The sequence below is a fragment of the Colobus angolensis genome, unplaced genomic scaffold (assembly GCF_000951035.1).
Source record: "Colobus angolensis palliatus isolate OR3802 unplaced genomic scaffold, Cang.pa_1.0 Scaffold264, whole genome shotgun sequence".
In the NCBI taxonomy this organism is placed as follows: Eukaryota; Metazoa; Chordata; class Mammalia; order Primates; family Cercopithecidae; genus Colobus; species Colobus angolensis.
The window spans coordinates 3,069,862-3,092,388 of NW_012115866.1; the positions used below are offsets into that span (position 1 = coordinate 3,069,862).

The window sequence follows — 22,527 nt, forward strand, 5'->3', positions numbered from 1 at the left end:
CATTTCAGCTGAGTCAGTTGTGTAGAGACTTGGGGAAAGATCCTGACACATTTGGATTACAATTTTAAAAAGGAAGAAACAGTGCGGCTTATGGGAAGTTGAAGGGAGGCAGCAGGAATAGCACATGCAAAGGCCTTCAGGTTGAAACAACTTGGTACACTTGAGAGACAGAAAGAAGGCTAGTGTGACTGACACAGTGAGAGAAGGAGACAAGTGGCATGATAGGAGGGTAGAGAGTAAGGCAGAGACCAGCTCACAAAGAACCTTGTAAGCCCAAGGAAAGTATGAATTGGCTCTACTCAAAGTCAGTGTGGTTCAGTGGTCAATAGCACAGACTCTGAAACCATACTCCCTGGGTTCAAATTCTGACTGTGTCACTTCTTAGCTATGTGACCTTGAGAATGTTACCCAATCTTTCTGTGCCTCAGTAATGCCCTCTGAAAAGTGAGGAAAATAATGATACTATTCATACTGTTATTGTGAGGATTAAGTGAGTTAACATGCTCACAGTATGCATGGCAGTACTGGGCACATGGCAAGCATTATTTATTTTAAACACAATAGGAAGTGTTCAAAGGAGTGGAATGATAGGGTCTGCTTTGTGATACAAGAAAAGGACTTTTGCATATGGCCCTGTAGAGAATGGATAGGAGATGGTGAAAGTAGAGATGGTAAGCTCAATTGAGTGGCTGCTGCAAAAATCCATTCAGCTATTCGAGTTGGATAGAGGAGGGAAGACCGACATCCATTTTTGAAATAAAATCAATGGGACTTGCTAGTGAATTAATTCAGAGACATATAACACAGAAAGGTAACAAGGAAGATGACCCCTAGCTTTCTGGCTCTGCCACAGACCAGCTGTGTAATTTTGAGCAAGTGACTTAACCTGTTTAAGCTTCAGTTTCCGTATTTGTTAGTAAGGTTTCTCCGGAAAAACAGAACCAATAATTTATGTACATACATAAAGAAAGAGAGATTTATTTTAAGGAATTGACTCACAGAGTTTTGGTGGTGCAAGTCCAAAATCTGCAGGGTAGGTAGGCAAGCTGGAGACCCAGGAAAGAGTTGCAGTCAGAGTCCAAAGGCAGTCTGCTGGCAGAATTCCTTCTTGCTCAGGGAAGGTCAGTCTTTAATTCCATTAAGATCTTCAGGTCAGACATGGTGACTCATGACTGTAATCCCAGCAGTTTGGGAGGCTGAGGCAGGTGGATCACTTGAGGTCAGGAATTAAAGACCAGCCTAGCCAATATGGTAAAACCCTGTATCTACTCAAAATACAAAAATTAGCCGGGCATGGTGGTTCATGCCTGTAATTCCAGCTACTCAGGAGGCTGAGGCATGAGAATCGCTTGAACCTGGAAAAAAACGTTCTTCAGCTGATTGGATGAAGCCCACCTACATTATGCAGAGTATTCTGGCTTACTCAAAGTCCACCAATTTAAATGTAAATCTCATCTATTAAAATACCTTGACAGAAATATCCAGAATAATCGACCAATTATCTGGGCACTGTGGCTCAGCCAAGTTGATACATAAAATTGATCATCATGCCTTGCCTATGAAACTGGAATAATGATAATATCCAGTCACTGGTACTATTGTTTTGAGCGTGAAGTATTAATTTAAATGAAGAATATTCATTTAAAGCACTTGGTACAGTGTCTTTCATATAGCAAGGGCTCAATTAATGATAGCCTTTACTATTTCAATGTAATAATAATCCTTCACATTCATTTGGTATTTCATATTTTCAAAGTACTTTCACAAGATATACAAATGGTCAACAAATATATGAAAAAATGCTCAATGTGACTAATCATCAGGGAAATGCAAACTAAAACCGCAATGAGATACAACCTTACTCAGCCAGAATAGCTATTATTAAAATATCTACAAACAATAGATGTTGGCATTTATGTGGTGAAAAGGGAACACTTACATACTGCTGGTTGAAATGTACTGTATTAGTTTGTTTTCACGCTGCTGATAAAGACATACCTGAGACTGGGCAATTTGCAAAAGAAAGAGGTTTAATTGGACTTACAGTTTACAGTTTCACATGCCTAGGGAAGCCTCACAATTATGGCAGAAGGCCATAGAAGGAGGAGCAAGTTACATTGTATGTGGATAGCAGCAGGCAAAGAGAATGTACCACCAGGGGAAATGCCAGGCACTTATAAAACCATCATATCTTGTGAGAACTCACTCACTATTATGAGAGCAGTATGGAGGAAACCACGCCCATGATTTAATTATATACACCTGGCCCCACCCTCGACAAGTAAGGATTATTACAATTTAAGGTGAGATTTGGGTGGGGACACAGAGCTAAACCATATTATTCCACCCCTGGTTCCTCCCAAAGTTTATGTTTTTACTTTTTAAAACCAATTTTGCCTTTCCAACAGTCCCCCAAAGCCTTAATTTATTTTAGCATTAACCCAAAAGTTTACATTTTAAAATTTGAGGCAAGGCAAGTCCCTTCCACCTATGAGCCTGCAAAATTAAAAGCAAGCTAGTTACTTTCTAGATACAGTGGGGGTACAGGTATTGAGTAAACACAGTCATTTTAAATGGGAGAAATTGGCCAGAACAAAGGGGCTACAGGCCCCATGCAAGTTTCAAATCCAGTGGAGCAATTAAATTTTAAATTTTTAAAATGATTTCCTTTAACTTTATATTTTACATTCAGGTTACACTGATGTAAGAGGTGAGTTTTTATGGTTTTGGGCAGCTCCACCCCTGTGGCTTTACAGGGAACAGCCTCCCTCCTGGCTGCCTTCGCGGGTTGGCATTGAGTGTCTGCAGCTTTTTTAGGCACAAGATGCAGGCTGTTAGTGGATTTACCATTTTGGGGTTTGGAGGACAGTGGCCCTCTTCTCACAGCTCCACTAGGTGGTGTCCCAGTAGCGGCTCTGTGTGGGGGCTCGACCCCACATTTTCCTTTCACACTGCCCTAGCAGAGGTTTTTTATGCATCCCCCCTTCCACAGCAAACTTTTGCCTGGGCATCCAGGCATTTTTATACATTTTTTTGAAATTTAGGTAGAGGTTTCTAAAACTTAATTTTTGACTTTTGTGCATCCGTAGGCTTAACACCACATGGGAGTTGCCAAGGCTTGGGCCTTGCATCCTCTGAAGCAACAGCCTGAGCTGTACCTTGGCCCCTTTTATTTATGACTGGAGTAGCTGGCACACAGGGCACCAAGTCCCTAGATTGAATAGAGCAGAGGGACCCTGGGCCCAGCCCAAGAAACAATTTTTTCCTCCTAAACCTCCATGCCTGTGATAGGAGGGCTTGCCATGCCCTGAAGACACTTTCCCCATTGTGTTGGGGATTAACATTTAACTTCTTGTAACTTATGCAAATTTCTGTAGCCTGCTTCAGTTTTTCCTTAGAAAATGGGATTTTTTTTTTCATTGCATTGTTAGGTTGCAACATTTTCAAACTTTTATGCTTTGCTTTTCTTATAAAACTGAATGCCTTTAGCAGCACCCAAGTCACATCTTGAATGCTTTGCTGCTTAGACATTTTTTCACCTGACACCATAAATTACTTTTTTAAGTTTAGTTTCAAAACTTTCTAGGGCAGGGGCAAAATGCCGCCAGTCTCTTTGCTAAAACATAATAAGAGCTACCTTTGCTTCAGTTACCAAGTTCCTTATGTTTATCTGAGACCACCACAGCTGGACTTTATTGTTCATATTGCTATTAGCATTTTGGACAAAGCCATGTAACAAGTTTTTAGGAAGTTTTTAACTTTCCCACATTTTCTTGTCTTCTTCTGAGCTCTCCAAACTGTTTCAACCTCTGCCTCTTACCCAGTTCCAAAGTTTCTTTCACATTTTTGGGAGTTTTTTTAGTAGCACCCCACTGCCGGTACCAATTTACTATATTTGTTTGTTTTCACACTGCTGATAAATACATACCCGAGACTGGGCAATTTAAAAAGAAGGAGTTTTAATTGGACTTACAGTTTCACGTGGCTGGGGAGGTCTTACAAGTATGGCGGAAGGCAAGGAGGAGCAAGTTACATCTTAAGTGGATGGTGGCAGGCAAAGAAAAAATGTACCAGCAGGGGAAATGCCAAACATTTATAAAACCATCAGATCTCATGAGAACTCACTCACTATTACAAGAACCATATGGGGGAGATAGCCCCCATGTTTAATTATCTCCACCTGGCCCCTCCCATAACACGTGGGAATTATTACATTTAAAGGTAAAATCTGCATGGTGACAGAGTCAAACAATATTATATACATTAGTACAACCTCTATGGAAAACAGTATAGAGATTTCTCAAAGAACCAAAAGTAGATCTTCCATTTAATCCAGCTATCTCACTACTGGGTATCTGCCCAGAGGAAAAAAAGTCATTATATCAAAAACACACCTGCACACATATGTTTATCACAGCACAATTCACAATTGCAAAGATATGGAATTAACCCAAGTGCCCAACAATTAATGAGTGGATGAGGAAAATGTGGTATATAAACACCGTGAAATACTACTCAGCCATAAAAAAGGAGCAAATAATGTTTTTTGAAGTAACTTGGATGGAGCTAGAGGCTGTTATTACAAGTGAAGTAACTCAGGAATGGAAAATCAAATACTGTATGTTCTCACTTGTAAGTGGGGACTAAGCTATGGGTACACAAAGGCATACAGAGTGGTATAATAGATATTGGAGACTCAGAAGGGAAAGGGTTGGAGGATGAGAGATAAAAAGACTACATATTGGGTACAATGTACAATACTTGGGTGGCTGGTGCACCAAAATCTGACTTCACCACTATACAATTCATCCACGTAACCAAAAACCACTTGTTCTCCAAAAGCTACTGAAATAAAGAAAAAGTGCCTTGACATGCATGAATTCATGTAATCCTCACAACAACACTCTCCCTACTTTAAAGGTGGGGAAGCTAAGGCTGGAAGAGGTGGAATATCTTCTCCATACGACTATCTCCAAACGGAGCCAGAATGAAAACCAGGTGTATAACTCCATAGTAGTTATTTGGTCATTACTCTTCTCACTTCCCAGGAGTGAACAGTGCCCAGTCTCCTTCATTCTAGAGGTGAGGGGTACCAGGAATAAGCTTATAAATGCAGTATGTCTTAAGAAAGATAGCTTACCTTTTACCAAGCCAGCATTTATTTTGTGCCAGGCACTGTTCTAAATGTTTTTGCATGTGTATCTAATATAATCTTCTCAACGATATTATGAGGTAGGCACAATTTTTTTTAACTAAAGAACTTTATTAACCTTTATCTCAAACTTTATTCCCAGCCTTCTTCATCTTAATTAGCTGCAAAGCGCGAATTGTTTATAAGCAAAAACTGAAAAGAACAAAAACTGAAAAGGGGCACTTCTTCAGAAGTTGACTCAGTTCAGTTTGCCTCATTCTTGGAAGCCTCATCAAAATTTTCAACAAGATCTCGAACTTCATCATCATCATCATCCTCTCCAGCAGCAAGTGGTGCTTTTCCATCCACATATTGTTTAGTCAGAGCTTCAGCCAGTCTCCTTAAAGTAGTCAAACTGCACCAAGCTGGTTTAAGATGCTGCGTAGCATTTCTGTCAGCTGCTTTGTCACAGCATGGCCTGTAATGGTGAAAGTGTTCACTGCTAGAGATGCCTAAACTTTAGGGTTGTTAAAGTGGATCACTGTTCCTTGGTTTGTAAACATATTCACCTCTTCAATACCAGAGACATTGTTTACCTTGAACTTCTTTAAGGAGAACTGAAGTTTCTAATCATCTGCTGTGGCTGTTTTATGAACCACCTCCTTCTTTCGGTGAGCAGTTCCTTTTCTGCAGTTTGGTGGGTTTTCCTGGTTCATGATTGTTTCTTTCATCTTGTCAGAGTGGATGAGGGGCCGCGTGGGGGACTAGGGTTGGTGATCAGGGGTCTTGGATGGCTCAGCTGAGGTTAGGCACACACATGCGGGGGACACAAGATGAGAGCTAGAGGGGCACAGTTCTTTAGTGAGGAAAATGCAGGTAGGGCATAGAAGAGAGGTACACTCAGGCCATGTGCTGGGAAGACTCAAATGATTTTTGCCCTTTCTTCTTTCACCATTGTATATTCCAGAGAGGAAAACTCAGAAAAGCCCTTTGAGTGTTTGTGAGGTGCATACATTTGGGTATGTAAAGGCAGTGAAGCCTGACAGAATGCCTTTTGTAGACATAACAGGCACTCTGTTACTGCTTGTGGAGTGGATGAGTGAGCTGATGAAGGGGTGAACCTCAGGCAACCTGTAGCCATAAAGCCTGGAGCTGGCCCTAGAGAGGACAGAGGCATTGGTAGAAAATGTTTCTTTTAGCCCAGGTAAGATGCCACTGAACCAGCCAAGCAGTAGGGTGAGGGGAACAGGCTGAAACAAGACACTTCAGAAGTCATTCCTAGAAAAATTACCTAACTCCTCTGGATATCAGTTTACACACAAATGGGGCCTTTCTCCCTGCCTCCATTTCCTCCTCTCAGTGTGCATGCACACACATTCATTCAGTCATTCAGTACTATTGAACATCTGTTACGTAGCAAGCACTGTTCTAGGCACTAGATGTGTGTAAAAAACAGACAAAAATTCTGTCTTCAGGGAACATATATTCTAGAAGGGAAGTTATATGCTAAGAACATGACTAAATATGTAATATGGTAGTTTTACATGCTAAGGAGAAAAAATGAAGCAGAGAAGATGGATAAGAAGTATGCATGTGGGTGGTTAAAATTTTAGGTTCCTATTTCCTGCTGCATTTCCCTCACAAGGTTGTCAGGAGGTCGATATGTGATAAAAAGCCACAGTATTTAGGAAGCTGTGAAATTCTGTTTACATGTAAGGTGCAGTTATTCTTAGAGGATAATTTTTTCTAGTTCTTTATTTGCTCTTCCTTTCTCCATTAACAGTATAGTAAAGCTTCAAGAATTCTGACAGGGAGGATGGGAAACTCAGGTTCTAGGCCTGGCTCTAGCATGACAATTTTTAAAAATCCCAAATGTATAGAACTGTACGGATTCTAAAACACTTTTTCCGGAACTGGGTCTTCTGGCTGTTAATCCTTTGTTCTTTCCACTCTTTCATGAAGCAGCAAGAGCAGTGGCAAGTCATTTGCTTCCTCAGAAACAGACTTTCCCTTCTGGAAAATGGGAATGATGAACCACCCCACCCCCACCACTACCCCTTTCCAGTCTCCTTGGGCTTTTGTGAGGTACAAATCAGATAATGGTTATGAAACAACTTTCTATGTCATAAAATACGATTGTAAGGGCTGGTTGCTAAGGTTGCTAAGATCTGGAGAGTTGGTGCTCCTGCTTAAGTGAGGGTTTTTTTTTTTTAATTTTTTAATCCTTGTTAACTGGGTGTATGTGTGGAGAGGGGAGAGTGAGCCTTTGGAACTGGTGCTGCTTCCTTTCCTTTCTGAGAAGCAGCTGAGGGGAGCGGGGGCAGCACTGAGCTCTAGCATCTCCTAGAAATAGGAACAGTTACATGGAAACACTTGGCATCTCGTGACGGACTGGCAACCACTGGTGTGCAGCTCATTTTGTCCACTCTGCTTCTGGGAGGTGGGAACTGGGACTCATTTCCTGAAACTTAATACACAAATGACTCATGGCCTTTAAAGACCTCCACTTGCCCCTCTGATACAATCTTATTTAGAATGCTGGGGGTGGGAAGGGGGAGCCTTGAATAGGTGAGATCTTCATTTAGTACCTCATGTTTTTCTACTATGACAATTCTTTTTTGTTGTTTTATTTTTCTCCAACTTTTAAGTTTCAGGGTACACGTGCAGGATGTGCAGGTTTGTTACATAGGTAAACATGTGCCATGGTGGTTTGTTGCACAGATCAACCCATCACCCAGGTATTAAGCCCAGCATCCATTAGCTATTCTCCCTGATCCTCTCCCTCCCACAACACCTCCAACAAGCCCCAGTGTGTGTTGTTTCCCCACCATGTGTTCTCATCATTCAGCTCCCACTTATAAGGAAGAACATGCAGTGTTTGGTTTTCTGCTCCTGCGTTAGTTTGCTGAGGATAATGGCTGCCAGCTCCATCCATGTCCCTGTAGAGTACATGATCCCATTCCTTCTTATTACTGCATAGTATTCCATGGTGTATATGTACTACATTTTCTTTATCCGGCCTATCATCAATGAGCATTTTGGTTGATTCCATGTCTTTGCGATTGTGAATAGTGCTGCAATGAACATACACATGCATATATCTTTATAAGAGAATGATTTATATTCCTTTGGGTATATACCCAGTAATGGGATTGCTGCATTAAGTGGTATTTCTACATCTATATCTTTGAGGAATTGCCACACTGTCTTCCACACTTGTTGATCTAATTTACATTCCCACCAACAGTGTAAAAGCATTACTTTTTCTCCACATCCTTGCCAGCATGTCGTTTCTTGACTTTTTAGTAATTGCCAGTCAGAATGGCAATGAGATGGTATCTCATTGTGGTTTTGATTTGCATTTCTGTAATGATCAGTATTGTTGAGCTTTTTTCATGTTTGTTGGTCGCATGAATGTCTTGTTTTGAGAAGTGTCTGTTCATGTCCTTTGCCCACTTTTTAATGAGGTTGTTAGTTTTTTCCTTGTAAATTTGTTTAAGTTCCTTGTCGACTCTGGATATTAGACCTTTGTCAGATGGATAGATTGCAAAAATGTTCACCCATTCTGTAAGTTGAACTATGGCAATTCTTGATATACTAACCGAGTTTTTCATTCCACAGAGTACTTTCAAATCCATGATCTCATCATCTCTTTGGCAGGCATTATGTCTATCTATAGATGAGGAAACTGAGGCTCAGAGAGTTTATGATTTGCCTGAAGCTAGGCACATATAATCACACCCTCAAATAATAGTATTTATTATCATTTACTGAGCATTACTATGTGACATTGTTCTAAGTACTTTACAGTTATTCACTCATTAAACCCTCATGAACACCTACCCCTGTTTTGCAAATGAGGAAACTAGGTGACTGAGAGTCAGGGGTTTGCTCAAAATGAGGGGCAGCATGAGTATCATGACATTCTACCATTCTCCCTGATTTAAAGATGAGTAAAGTGAGGCTCAATGACATTAAATAAGTTGTTCAAGTTCTCACAACTGGCAATTGAAAGAACTAAGGTTGGATCTCAGTAGACTGGCTCTAGAGCCTATATTCTTAGCCATAAGGCTATACACTACTTCTAACTCTTAGGATCTTCCTAGCTTGATAAACTGAAGCACGGGGTGGGGGGAGGGCATGGGGAAAGAGAGAGAGAGGACTTATTAAGATCACATAATGGATTTAACATTTTTAAATTTAATATATGAATAGCTAGTATATATGGTAAAAAAATCAAACTATAAAAATGTATAGTCTATCTCTCTTTCTACCCATCAGAGATCACAAACTTAATGGCTTTCTATGTATCCTTCCAGAGTTTCTTTATGCAGATATAAGCAAATCCAAATATATTTTATTTCCCCTCTTGTTTACCTAAAAGATCACACATCATAATACTAAATTTGACCCTTTAACAACGTGGAGATTAGGGGCACTGAATCCCATCCTCCATGCAGTTGAAAATCAACGTGTAACTTTTCACTCCCTAAAAACTTAACTACTAATAGCCTCCTCTTGACTGGAAGTCTTATCTATAGTAAAGACAGTTGATTGACACATTTTGTATATGTTTTATATACTGTATTATTACAATAAAGTAGCTAGAGAAAAGAAAATGTTATTAATAAAATCCTAAGAAAGTGAAAATACATTTACTATTCATTATGTGGAAGTAGATCACCATAAAGGTCTTCATTCTCAGTGTTTTTACATTGAGTGGGCTTAGGAGGAGAAGGAAGAGGTCATTGTTCAGTTCCCACCTATGAGTGAGAACTGCGGTGTTTGGTTTTCTGTTCTTGTGATAGTTTGCTAAGAATGATGGTTTCCAGCTGCATCCATGTCCCTACAAAGGACGCAAACTCATCCTTTTTTATGGCTGCATAATATTCCATGGTGTATATGTGCCACATTTTCTTAATCCAGTCTGTCACAGATGGACGTTTGGGTTGATTCCAAGACTTTGCTATTGTGAATAGTGCCGCAATAAACATATGTGTGCATATGTCTTTATAGCAGCATGATTTATAATCCTTTGGGTATATACCCAGTAGTGGGATGGCTGGGTCATATGGTACATCTAGATCTAGATCCTTGAGGAATCGCCATACTGTTTTCCATAATGGTTGAACTAGTTTACAATCCAACCAACAGTGTAAAAGTGTTCCTATTTCTCCACATCCTCTCCAACACCTGTTGTTTCCTGACTTTTTAATGATTGCCATTCTAACGATATCACTTGGACTCGGGAAGGGGAACAGCACACATTGGGGCCTATCATGGGGGGGGGGGGGGGAGGGATTACATTGGGAGTTATACCTGATATAAATGACGAATTGATGGGTGCTGACGAGTTGATGGGTGCAGCACACCAACATGGCACAAGTATACATATGTAACAAACCTGCACGTTATGCACATGTACCCTAGAACTTAAAGTATAACAATAAAAAAATAAATAAATAAAACAAACAAACAAAAAAAGAAAGCAATGAATAGCAAGGAAAAAAAAAGAAATGCAGATTAAAAAATACTACTAGACACATAGCTTCAACTCCACATATGCACATGAATGAGAATGTATCATATTTGACATATGGGAGCTTAATAATTAACTCAACAAAAAAACATTTTAAAAGAATATATGTAAATAAAAAATACTGTATAAGGGGGACAGGGTTTCAGATTTTTCTTCTTAAAATGTTCTTTACTGCTCTAGCTATATTGTCTCTAAATAAAAGGCTACATAGGGAGAGCAGGAAAAAAAAAAGAGGAGAAGGAAGAGGAGGGGTTACTCATGCTGTCTCAGGGATAGCAGCGGCAGAAGTTAAGGAGGTGGAATGGGATGCAGGAGAGGCAGGCATACTTTGTATTAACTTTTATTGAAAAAAGTCCCGGTATAAGTGGACCTGTGCAATTCAAACCTGTGTTGTTCAAGGGTCAACTGTATTCTGCATCTTTCTTTTTCCACATTGTGTATCTTCAAAATCTCTCCCTATCAGTCCACAGAGAGCTTCAGCAGTCTTAGCTAGGCCCTCATGAATTTCTACAAACCCCCATCTGTTTACGTGTCCTGCACACTTCTCTTCTTTATCAATCTTTGGGGATGTCCAGCCCTTTCTTAACATCTTGCCAGGAGTTTCATTGCTAGACTATCTTGCCCTTCTACAGAAAATACAGTTCCTCAAAGTGAATTCCTTAGTTTCCCTCCGTCACATAATGTAGCCTCTTACAAAATCCCCAGCTATACTCACCCCCTCTCTTGTTTTGCAATTTCAACATATTACCATATCCTGACTACCTACCTGCCCACCTACCTGCTTATCTATGTGATTCTTGAGTAGCTCTTATAAGCAAAGCTCCATGCTTAATTTGATGATGGGTGATTAGGGGCATTGGTCCCCAATGGTTTGCAGTTCAAATAAAACTTGTAAACAAATACACCTGGACACGGAGATCAGCGGGGGTTTAGCTGACTGAATGAGTTATGAGGCTCAGGAGTTGAATTATCCAGGAGATTAGGCTCTACAACTAAACACTGGGTTCTGATACTGAGAGAAATGTTCACTCCCCACCACAGTCTTGAACTGATGCATAATTGACTTTAGCTGCCCCAGAAAGATCCTGAGCTTGACAGGAAACCATTGTACTTCCTCTAAAGGGGCTTTTAGACCTTTGCTGCTCTTTTCCAACCAGTTCTCTCTCTACCCTGAGTAGAGCCAGATGGTCTGGCCTACTAGTTTGCTTGAAATAGAACTGAAAGAGGCCTAAAATAAATATGAAATAGGCCCAAAATAGATTCATGCGAAGGAACAGAAGGAAACTGCTGTTTCCTGGGTATTTATTCAGGTATTTATTCAGTCATTAGCCACAGGAGGGTGGTATAGGCAGTTTTTCTTGAGGGAAAGGCTTCTGGGTGGTGGTGTAGGGTGGCAACTATGTCATCAGAGAACAGAAAACCAAAGAGATCTTGAAATTCTCAACCTGTAATCTTTATAGTAACTTTTAGAGGAGTATTTACTAATGAAGGCCCTTGGAGGTGGGAGAAGGGTGAAGACTGGCATTCGCAGGCTGCAGCAGAGAATACTTTCCATAACAAGACTTCCTTTACATTTTACACTGTGAGTCCTCAGGGCTATACCTTGCTCTTCAATCACTCATTCATTCATTAATTTAGTTATTCAGTCATTGAAAATATATTTATTGAGTGCTGAGCACTATTTTAGGTGCTGAGGATACAGATATGAACAAAGCAATCTGCTTTCATGGAGCTTACATTTTATAAAGGGAGACAATAAATCAATAGACAATAAAAATATATAATATTTTAGGTAGTGATAAGGGCCATGAGAGAAAAGCAGCATAAGGGGGTAGAGAGTGATGTGGTGTAATCTTGGAGAGGGTTGTGAGGGAAATATTCTTTGAGGAGGTGAAAGAGCTAAACAAATTTAAGAAATTAAAAAGCCTTCGGGCAGAGTCAAATTGTTAATCCTATGTTTGATTTCCCCACTAAAATTCTACCCTCCACCACACAATTTTATGCAACCCAATTATTCAACTTAAGCTAATCACCCATGGTCATTTGTGCAGGTTACCACCTGAGACCAAGTGTATGCCTGCTACACCTTTGGCAAGGCTGTTGAAGATTTAAAACTACCAATGCTTTTTAAAATCTACCACTAAAAATAAGTCAGCCGTTTGAGCTTTTGGAAAGATAAGAGACTTGTTTGAGGTCACACAGCTACCAAGAAGCAGAGACTGGAATTACATATGAGTTTTAACTTCTTATCCACTGCTCTTCTCAATTCGCACGAACTCAATTCGCATTGTGGGGACACATCAGCACCCCTGAGCATAAGCCATTTTATGTGAATGTGAGGACAGGTAATTTTTCCTAAGGGTGCATTAACAGGACAACCAGTGTTCAAAATAAGGGAGGTGATAGTCCCCATCTACTTCTCATTGTCATTCCCACCTGGATATGTGTTCTGAGTGATTAGATACACTGAAGAGCAATGAGCCTGGGGAGGGGATTGCAAACCATGTCACAAATGGAAGAGCTTAAAGAAATGGTAATATATCTCTTTATGGAAAACGTGTGTGTGTTTATGTGTGTGTGCATGCACGTGCATACAGAGGGGTTGCTTAGGAGAAATTAGGGTCTGAACCCACAATATATGTCTTCTGCTTTCTATTGCTTAGAAGGACTCAGCTTTTTTTTTTTTTTTTTCATGGCCCAAAGGGTAGCACTCTAACAAATGGGCAGAAGTCATAAAAGAGTGAATTTCAGCTAAAAATGAATAATGGCCTTGGATACTTCAGAATGAGTTTCCTATTACTGAAAAGACTCCAGCAGCTGCTTGACAAAACTTACAAGAGATAGTTGAATAAAAGGGTGGCTTTGGAAAGAGATCTCAATTCAAATCCTGCTACTGCTTCATCATACTTGTATGGTTATGGGCAAATGATGTAAGCACTCTCAGGTATAGTTTTAAAGTTTTAAAATAATGATAACAATTTCTTCTTCTTAAACTTCTAGGGATAATTAAGTAAAATATTATGTTAAAAGACCTAGCACCATGTGGGCCCAAAGTAGGTGTTTCCTTCTCCTCTTCCCCCTCACATTTCATATACTGTAGAGAGGATACCTACACAGGGAGGTTTGGAGGAGATGATCTCTTTCCCTTTTGAACATAAAATTATTTATTTTTTCTGTAATCATCAACAACTTTATTCATTACCTGATTGTGCTTGGGATTCTTACTGTATGACATTGAAATTATGTGCATCATTGATTAGCTCTCCCACTAAACTGTAAAATCCCTGAGATCCACTCTGTATCCTTTAGCTGTCAGAATAAGGGCTTATGGAATTGAACTGATTTTGGAGGAGTAGTGATTTCTGTGCTGAATAATTGAACTAAACAGGAGTTTTTGTCCTTAGGGGGCAGTCTGTCTTAAATAGAGATGATACCCATGAACATTCAAGAGCATCTAGTCGTATCAGTAGCTAAGACAATAAACAGACAGGATTCAATATCTGTAGACTGTAGCAAGCATGAGGGACTATAAGAAAGATAGGGTAGGGGTTGTATGGGAAATAAGTGAGCACCAGTGGGGATCGGGACAAAAAATGGAACTTTGCCTGGGAGTGCTTCCTGGCAGAAGTGGGTCTTTGGGAACTATTCAAAACATGAGAAGCAAAGGACAACCAGGAATTTTTTTTTTCCCTGATAGAAGGAAAAGGTTTGAGAACTAGGGATCTTGGGTTTGAGAGGTAGGCCACTGGGGCCCAGATCAGGACATTGAAACACTTTATTCCTGTTACCTAGAAGACATCATGTCAGATGTTATTGAAAGATGGGACATGTGTCACCTATTGACATTTATATAGAATAGTGTTTAATAGCAGACTCTAGAGCTAGACAATTTGAGTTTACATCTGCGCTCCATATCTTACTAGCCATGTGACCTTAGGCAAGTTATTTAACTTCATTCTGCCTCAGTTTCCTCATCTACAAAATAAGGACAATAATAGTACCTACCTCATAGAGTTGTTGTGAGGATTAAAAGAGTTTATGTATGTACAGGACTTCAAACAGTGCCTGGCACAGAGTAAGCAGTTTGTAAGTGTTAACTATCATTATCATAATCTGTTGAACTGCCTTTCAGACCCGAGAACTAGTGTGAATTTGAGGGCATTATTATTCCAGACTCTCTCATGCAGTGATTAGCTCCTCAGCCCTGGCTGTGGTAGAAGTAGTGACAATATCTGGCTCAAAGAGATAGAAGAACTTTCTGCCATCTGAGATTGTCCCAAAGATGAACGGGCTGTCTTGGGAGGGAGCAACTGCCCCATCATTGTAGGTGTTGGAGCGAGACTGGATAACCAGTTAGCGGGGATGTTGCAGAATGGATGGCAGGATGGGACCGGAGTTGTGCTAGACCAAGATATTATCTAATTCCTTGAAACTTGTCAGCAAGAAGGGATATATCTGGGGAGGTGATATTGCTACTCCAGATGTAGAGGACTCCTCTATTAAAAAAAAGAATTGTGAGCAATGTTGAATGGTCATATAACTCAGAAAGCTACCCACACATGGACAGGGCTGGTATCAAATGCCATGTCCCAGGGTCTGAAATCTCCCAAAAGTACTTTTGAGACTTAAGATACAAGGGCTTTGGTTCCCACTCTGCCAGCAGTTAGCTGTGTAATCCTGGACAAGTTGCATCCCTTCTCTGTGAACCTGGAATATAAGGGCTTAGATTTTTCTCTGTGGTTCCATCAGGTGTTGCCTTCTGTGGTTGGAACATATGAGTCTTTGAGTGGAGACCAGTGGATGAAGGAGACATTCATGCATTCAACAGGTGTTTGTTATGAAGCACCTAAGTGTACAGCACTGTGCTGGGCACAAAGGGAGAAAGCAGTAAACAAGACAGTCATGGTCTCTGCCCTCCTAGCTTCACAGTCCAGTAAAGGATACAGACAAGAAAAAAATACAATACAGTTTAATAAATGTTTCAAGAGGGTTAAACATAGGATCCTATGGGAGAGGACTATCATTCAGAATATTTTTGAGGAAGAGAACATTAGAGAAAGCCTTCTGGAGGTGGTGGCACCTCAGCTGAGCTTTGAGATGGGGAGCTGGAGAAATAAAGCAGCAGTTTATATAGGTCCTGAGGCAAGAGAATCTCATGAGTTATGAGAACTACCGTAGTTTCTATGTAGCTAGAGAATAGAGAATGAGAGGGCACTGGTAAGAGCTGAGGATACAGAGGCCAAAGGACATCAGATTGGCAGGAGATTTTATGCCACACTACAGAATTTGCCTTAAATGCGCAGAGGAGCTATTGAAGGCCTTTGAACAGAGGCGTTATATAAGTCAGATTTCAGCTGCAAAAATAAACCACTGTCGTTCTTTTCAGCAGAAGGGGTTTTAATATAGAAAATAAAGTGCTTACAAAATTGGTGGGAGGGCTGGAGGGGCAAGCTTTAGGCTATGCCTCCAAGAACAATGTCAGGGTAGCTGCTCTCTCTCTCTGACAAGCAGGAAGATGAGGCGTCAGGGGCTCTAGGAGCATGCTGCCTTGTCTGCAATTTAGGAATGAGGAAGCTGCCACAGCCCTAACCATCTGTTGGCTAGAGTATCACTATGCCTACCAGATCCTCAGTGACAAAAAAAAAGTCCCATTCTCTGGCTCTCAGAATGCACAAAGCCAGTGGCTAGACACTGGAACCTATGATAACACACACAAAAATCCCCAACACTTTCACCATTGTGCTTTCCAATAGAAGCAACAGAGATATGACTTATGCATCACCAACCACCGCCTTCTAAATATTGTTCATGTGCATATGATTGGCATCACTATGTCATATCCAGAACGCTGGCTGCAAAGGAATCTTGGAAATGCCAGTTTATTGTTGTTGTAGTTTTTTGGTTTTTAGCTTTTCAGCAATATAGGAAGGCAGGCTAGAAGGAGTGGATCCTTAAAAACCAATCCAGAGTATCTACCACAAGATTGATAAGAGCAAAACTGCTTTTAAGGAAAGATTTGGGGCGGAAGAGTAGAGGCTTAATTGGGGAGGGAGAGCAGCACAAGAGAACAGGTAATGAATTATGATGGATCAGAGATGATGAGGAACTGATTAAAAGTAGTGACAGCAGAGAGAAAGAGAAAGGGACGAATGAGAGAGATTAAGGAGGAAGAGAATCAACAGGACTAAAAGACTAGCTGGCCATCAGTGAGGTGAGGGAGAGGAAAATCTTGTAGATATTTTCTTGGTTTCTGGCTAGTTCAGTGTGTGACTGCCATTCCCAAGAGACAAAGGACTCAGGGGAAGAAGGAAACTGGCAAGAGTGGGAGGAGATGACTTCAATTTGGGACTTTTTAAGTTTGATATGCTTGTGAGATATTAAGGAGGAGATATCCAGAAAGCAGTAGGACCTTCATTTTTGGGGTCCAGGAGAGCTACCTTGGAGTCATCAGCAGCTCTCTGCTTACGTGCAAGCAAGGCCCTATGTCTGTTTTGTTTCCCAGTGGTGGTGTAATTTTGTTGAAAGGAGGTGCATCAATGTGCAATGTAGATGGTAGTTCAAGCCTTAGAAGTAGATGAGCCCATTCAGTGCAAATGCAGAATGAGAAGAAAAGGGGACTGTGATCAGAAGAGCTCTGAGAAATCATGGCATTAATGACTGGATGAAGAACAATCCATGCAGGAAGTGAAGACAGCATAAACATACAGGTCATGTGGATGGTGTTCCCAAGGAAAAGGACCATTTCAGGATTGAGGAAGGCATCAGTGGAGTCAAATGTGAGAAAAGTTAGGAAAGGTAAAGACTGAAACTTGGCCATGAGATTTAGTAACACTCTTTTTTTTTTCTATTCACAAGAGGATTCAGTTTTCTATAGGATAATGAGGGTAAAGCCAGGATGTAGTGGGTTGAGGGGTCAAAAAATAGTGAGGAAATAGAGACAGGATAAGACTGAGCTTTCAAAGACGAGTAGACAGATTGTAGTGGCTTATATTATGGTACTGTCCTGATCACCAGTATCTGTCTCAACATAATCTTGAAGAGTAGTTTTCAAACTGTTTTGAGTATTACTTGCTACAAGAAATACATTTCACATCACAGGCCAGTACATTTATATTTATATATAACTGAAACGAAAGCATCATGTAACAGTATTTACCCTAACTATATGAATATTTTCTATAAATGGAATAATACAAAAGCCTTTTGTTCACCTCTTTCACTTAGCATATTTTCAAAGCTCATCTATGTTGTAGTATGTATCAGTACTTCATTCCTTTTTCTGGTTAAATAATACTTCATTGTATGGCTATACCACATTTTGTTTACCCACTCATCAGTTGTTGGACATTTGAATTGTTTCCATCTTCTGGCTATTGTGAATAATGCTGTTATTAGCATTTATGTGTAAGTTTTGTGTGGACGTGTTTTCATTTTTCTTAGGTATATACCTACTGTTCAGTCATATAATCCTCTAATATAAGAGCAAAAAGGCTCTGAGAGATCTCCTGTGTTAAGGGAGTCCTTGGTTTGAAGGCCCAGGGAACCACTGAAATTGTTTTTTTCTGAGGTGAGGGTTTCTGAGGTTTAACTGAATTCTCAGATAAGTCTAACTAAGTCCTCATTGACAGGCGGGAGACAGAAGATAGACCCCTGAGAGGAAAAGGGAATTGCCCAAAAGTCATACAGCAAGCTTGAGGTAGGGCTCAGAGTAAATTTGAAACCTTCTGGTCTCCACTCCATGGCTTATCCCCCCTTAGCTCCAGTACCAGGTCACAGAGCAGGGTAATGATTACAAGCAGATTGCAAGTTCTATAGAGGATTTTCCATGGCAAATGTTTAACCCTATGCTGGCTTCCCTTCATAGTACCCAGAATGCTGGAAAAGTGCAAGCTAACTGTCCTAGTCTGAAGAAACAATAATTAAGAAAGGAAATCTGACCAGGTAAGGGCAGTGGTATCAGGGAAAGCGAAATAGAATTGGATTTTGGAAATTCTGTCGTGTGTCCCTGTGATTATGTCCACAACACTGGTTAGCTTTTTATAGCTAATTGTGAGTTGCCTGTAAATTCTTAGGCAGCGGCCAAAGGCACCTTTGCTTCCTCCTTGGCCCAGGCTCCAAACAAAGTGGCTGCTAGGTACATGCCTTCTCCACAGCTACCTATCCTTTCCCCCCCCATTCCTTGTTTTTTTTTTCCCCATCCTTTTTTTCTGCCTTTCCCCATAATTCTCTTTCTTCATTATCTTCCCTCTCTTCTCCTTCCTCCTGGTGTTTTCTTCTTTTTTTCCCTCTTCACGTGATCTCCTCCCTCTGCAACCTATTGGGTCCCTTCCCTCCCTCTTTCCCAGTTTTTTTCCTCCCCCATCTCCTTATATACCCCCTCTATCCGCCCCCAAGAAGCTCCCCACCCCCAAACCAGAACTGGTGCCTGGTGACTCTCCCCCGTCTGGAGAGAGCGAGCTTGCTTGGGAGCTTTGAGCCCTCTGATTGGCGGTCGCGGCTAGCACGCCAGCGCAAGTCCCGCCCCTGGGCAGCGAACGTGCTACTGCGGCACCTGTTATTGGTCGGCGGGTATGTCAGTGGCTCTGGCCGCGCCTCACGCAAGCGCCCGCAGTCGCTCAGTGAATAAAAAGGCAGCCTATGGGCTGAGCGGGGGATGGGGAGAGAAGAGGGATAGGGCCAGCAAGGCAGGCTTCGAACGAGTGTCTGGCAGCCGGGAGCCCAGCGAAGAGAGCGAGCAAGCTTAGGAAAGCGAGAGAACTGAAGGGAGTAGGGGAGACTGAGACTGACCGGTAGCCAGGCAGGCGGACGGACGCACGCCCGGACAGACTGAGCAGGCGCCGGAGAACCACTCACAGGTTCCCCCCGCCTTTCCCTTTGAAAGCTAGGATTTTGCCTTTCCCGTGGCGCCCGAGAGAGAATGCTGGACTCTGCCGACTTCAGCGCAAGCTAAGATTTCTCAGCTAGGGACGAAAGATAAGCCCAATCCTGAGAAGGGGGAAACCAAGCACCCCTGTCCCCATCCCCCTCCCCTCCCCCCGACTAAACTCGGGCGCCAAACCCAGCCCTTCCCTAACCATCCTACTTCCTCCTCTCCTTTCTAGCATGGTGGCTGTATGGACAGTCTGACAGAACAGAGACTGACATCTCCCAATCTGCCGGCCCCCCACCTGGAACACTACAGTGTTCTGCATTGCACCATGACCCTGGATGTGCAAACTGTAGTCGTTTTTGCCGTGATTGTAGTCCTCCTGCTTGTCAATGTCATACTCATGTTTTTCCTGGGAACGCGCTGAATGGAGTCCAGCCACCTGAGCTGTCGCGAACTCTCGCTTTGATTTCATCCCGAGAGCCACCGAGAAAAAAAAAAAAATCACAGACAGACAGGGAAAGAGAGAGAAAGAACAAGCTTTCTTACTCAGGGGGGAAAACGTTTTGAGCTTCAACATGGCCTCGCTGTGATATGTATGACGTTGGTATATTATCTCTCCCTAAATCTTTTGTCGTGTCTTGTCTTTTAAGAATGCCCGTGCCTTCTTAAAGTTGCCTATTGCTTGAGTGAAATTGGTGATGAAGAAATGCTTTTTATTTGAGTGTGCATGCGTGTGTGCGTTTTTAATCTATGTGGCGTTCATGGAGCAAGCTCTGCGTCCTTAAACAGTGGCTTTGCAGTCTGTGGTGTCTTCTCAACTCATTTCCTTGAAGACTACCTTTAAACTCCATCAGGGAATTTTAGGCAAAATTTTTCTCTTGCCATCAGGAGTGCATTTGGGTTTGTTTGAGGGGAAAAGGGTTTGTGGAAGAGCATGATGAACATTTGCAATCGTGGGAAAGACAGTCTTTGCACTGGATATTTAGAGAGAAAATAATCGATGCAAGGAATGGATTTAGGGAAAATGATTCTTTAGTCTCTAATGAGAAGCAAGAATTTGGGAAGTGACACAGGTCTGTTGTGCTGGCAGTTGGTGACTGTGTCCTTTGAATCTCAGTTTGCTCTCCAGGGTTCAATTTTGAAAGAAGCCACATTTAAAACACTTCTTGAACCTTAAAGCTTTAAGATATTTAAAATGTCAGTGTCTTTGGAATCATGAAATAGTATGTAAAAGCATTCTCTGATTTTTTGAACTGGCAAGAGAGGACTTTGACAGAAGCTATTTGGGCTCCCTTTCCCAAAGATTGTAGCCCTGGGTTTGATTTTGGGGATTTTGTCTGTCTCATCAAACACACACACGAACCCAGCTCTTTATTCACCTTGGGAATAATAGTATTTGGATATGGCTCCTTTGGGGTAATCTCGTTTGCAATGATGTTCTTGAACTACATTTTAAATATAACTTGATAAGGTTGATGAGAAAGTGGTGATGTTATTGTTTGCTCCCTTGTTTGTTACTTTAAGATCAGAGGTCTCTGTAATTGAAACAGTCCCATAACAAACTGAAAGTCTGTAATGTGCTAAATTAAGAGTTACCAAATTTTGGTGCTAAATTTGATCACCAAAAACCAAAAATGTCTAGATGGAAAGGGATGAGAGCATGGAAAACATGAGCTGGAAGCAACATTTCAGTTTGAGATATGACTGCTTGTCTGTATCAGATGGTAGTGGTGGTTTCTGTTATTATTGCTATTGCTATTATTTTTATATTTCTCTTTCCTCTGAGAAAGCTCTTGGCAGAGCCAGTAAAAAAAAATGTCTGCGATGCCAGTCTGTATAATACTTGTTTTTTTTTTTTTTCTCCCCTGTTAATGTAGGCAGGACTTTCCCATTCCATTGCTTACCTGGCTTGAAATAATGCCATTTATGGCTCATGTATTATAGCAGTGAATCAGGGCACATACACATCTACACACATGCTCCCCCTCCACCCATGTGGGTGGCTGTTCATGTCTGATGTGCAGATCTGCTGTCATTATGCTGTCAAGTTCCATGTCCGGTTGTTCAGTCTCTTTGGAAATGGTTCTGAAAGGAGAGGGGCTGTGAAGGGGGCCTTTGAATTTGTCTCGGCCACAGGACCCAGAAAGTATTATTTAATGGTGTCAGAGGGGGTTTTGGGCCTCAAAGCATGCTATCCTTGACTTGGTGTGGGTGAGAAGCTGAGGTTTTATGAAATTAGTACCATGGTGTAAACATGATCTGGGAAGTTTGCTGGCATTGATTCTTATTAATTACTCTTTGGTCCGTTTGTGGAGACCCCCTGGATGGAACTGAGAACCTATTTCTTTGCAAAGATAATTTAGTGAGTTTTTTTTTTTTTTCCTTAGCTTCAGTGTATTATTTGAAGTAAGCTTATATCTTGTCTGGGCACTTTGTTTTGATACAGTGTTGGAGAGTGGGGAATGGCTTTTTGCTGGGCAGCTGCAGACCTGTTTTTTTTTGTTTTGTTTTGTTTTTTGTTTTTACCATTCAGCAGCTGTTTGACCTTGGGCACTTTTTTTCCTCCTCGGTGGATTTGGGATTCCCAGTAACATTGGCATTTTTGGATGGTTCCACTAGGTGACCTCCAAGTTCTTGCATTTTATGATTTTATGACCCCCTAGACACTTGAAGTCAGTGGGGGTGGGGGGGAGATGAACTGGAAAGACAAGTGAAAAGGAAAACAAAATGTTAATCAAAGGGTGATGGGAGGAGGGGAAGGATATCTGGTAGTAGAGCCTGGATAACAAGTTTAAGCTAAGGGATTTTTTTTTTTGCCTAGTTATTTGGGAAGGAAACTGGGACAGCAGTAAGGGAATGCTTTTTGACTTTTTTTCCCCCAAGGGGAGCAGGGGTCTCTGAGACTAGTCTTTGATCTCAGTTTATGACTTAAGTAGTGTCAGGAAATACCTTATCCTCTGTGAGCCTGACAGACCTTTGGCAGAAAGC

The 22,527-nt window shown here is 41.3% G+C and overlaps 1 protein-coding gene across 6 annotated transcripts in view; it reads left to right on the forward strand.

Annotated features, from left to right (window-relative positions):
• ARHGEF9 (Cdc42 guanine nucleotide exchange factor (GEF) 9) overlaps positions 1–22,527 on the forward strand; it is a 176,653-nt gene that overhangs the window by 14,181 nt on the left and 139,945 nt on the right. Inside the window, exon 1 of one of the 6 annotated variants that reach the window (XM_011947410.1) lies at positions 19,297–20,143. The exons of 3 other annotated variants lie outside the window; for them this stretch is intronic. In XM_011947410.1, coding sequence (XP_011802800.1) covers positions 20,135–20,143 — 9 coding nt within the window. In that variant the 5' untranslated portion in view covers positions 19,297–20,134. Of the gene's footprint in view, positions 1–19,296; positions 20,144–22,527 lie in introns of those variants that run through there. 2 more of the 6 variants (XM_011947414.1, XM_011947412.1) reach the window with 2 other exon arrangements.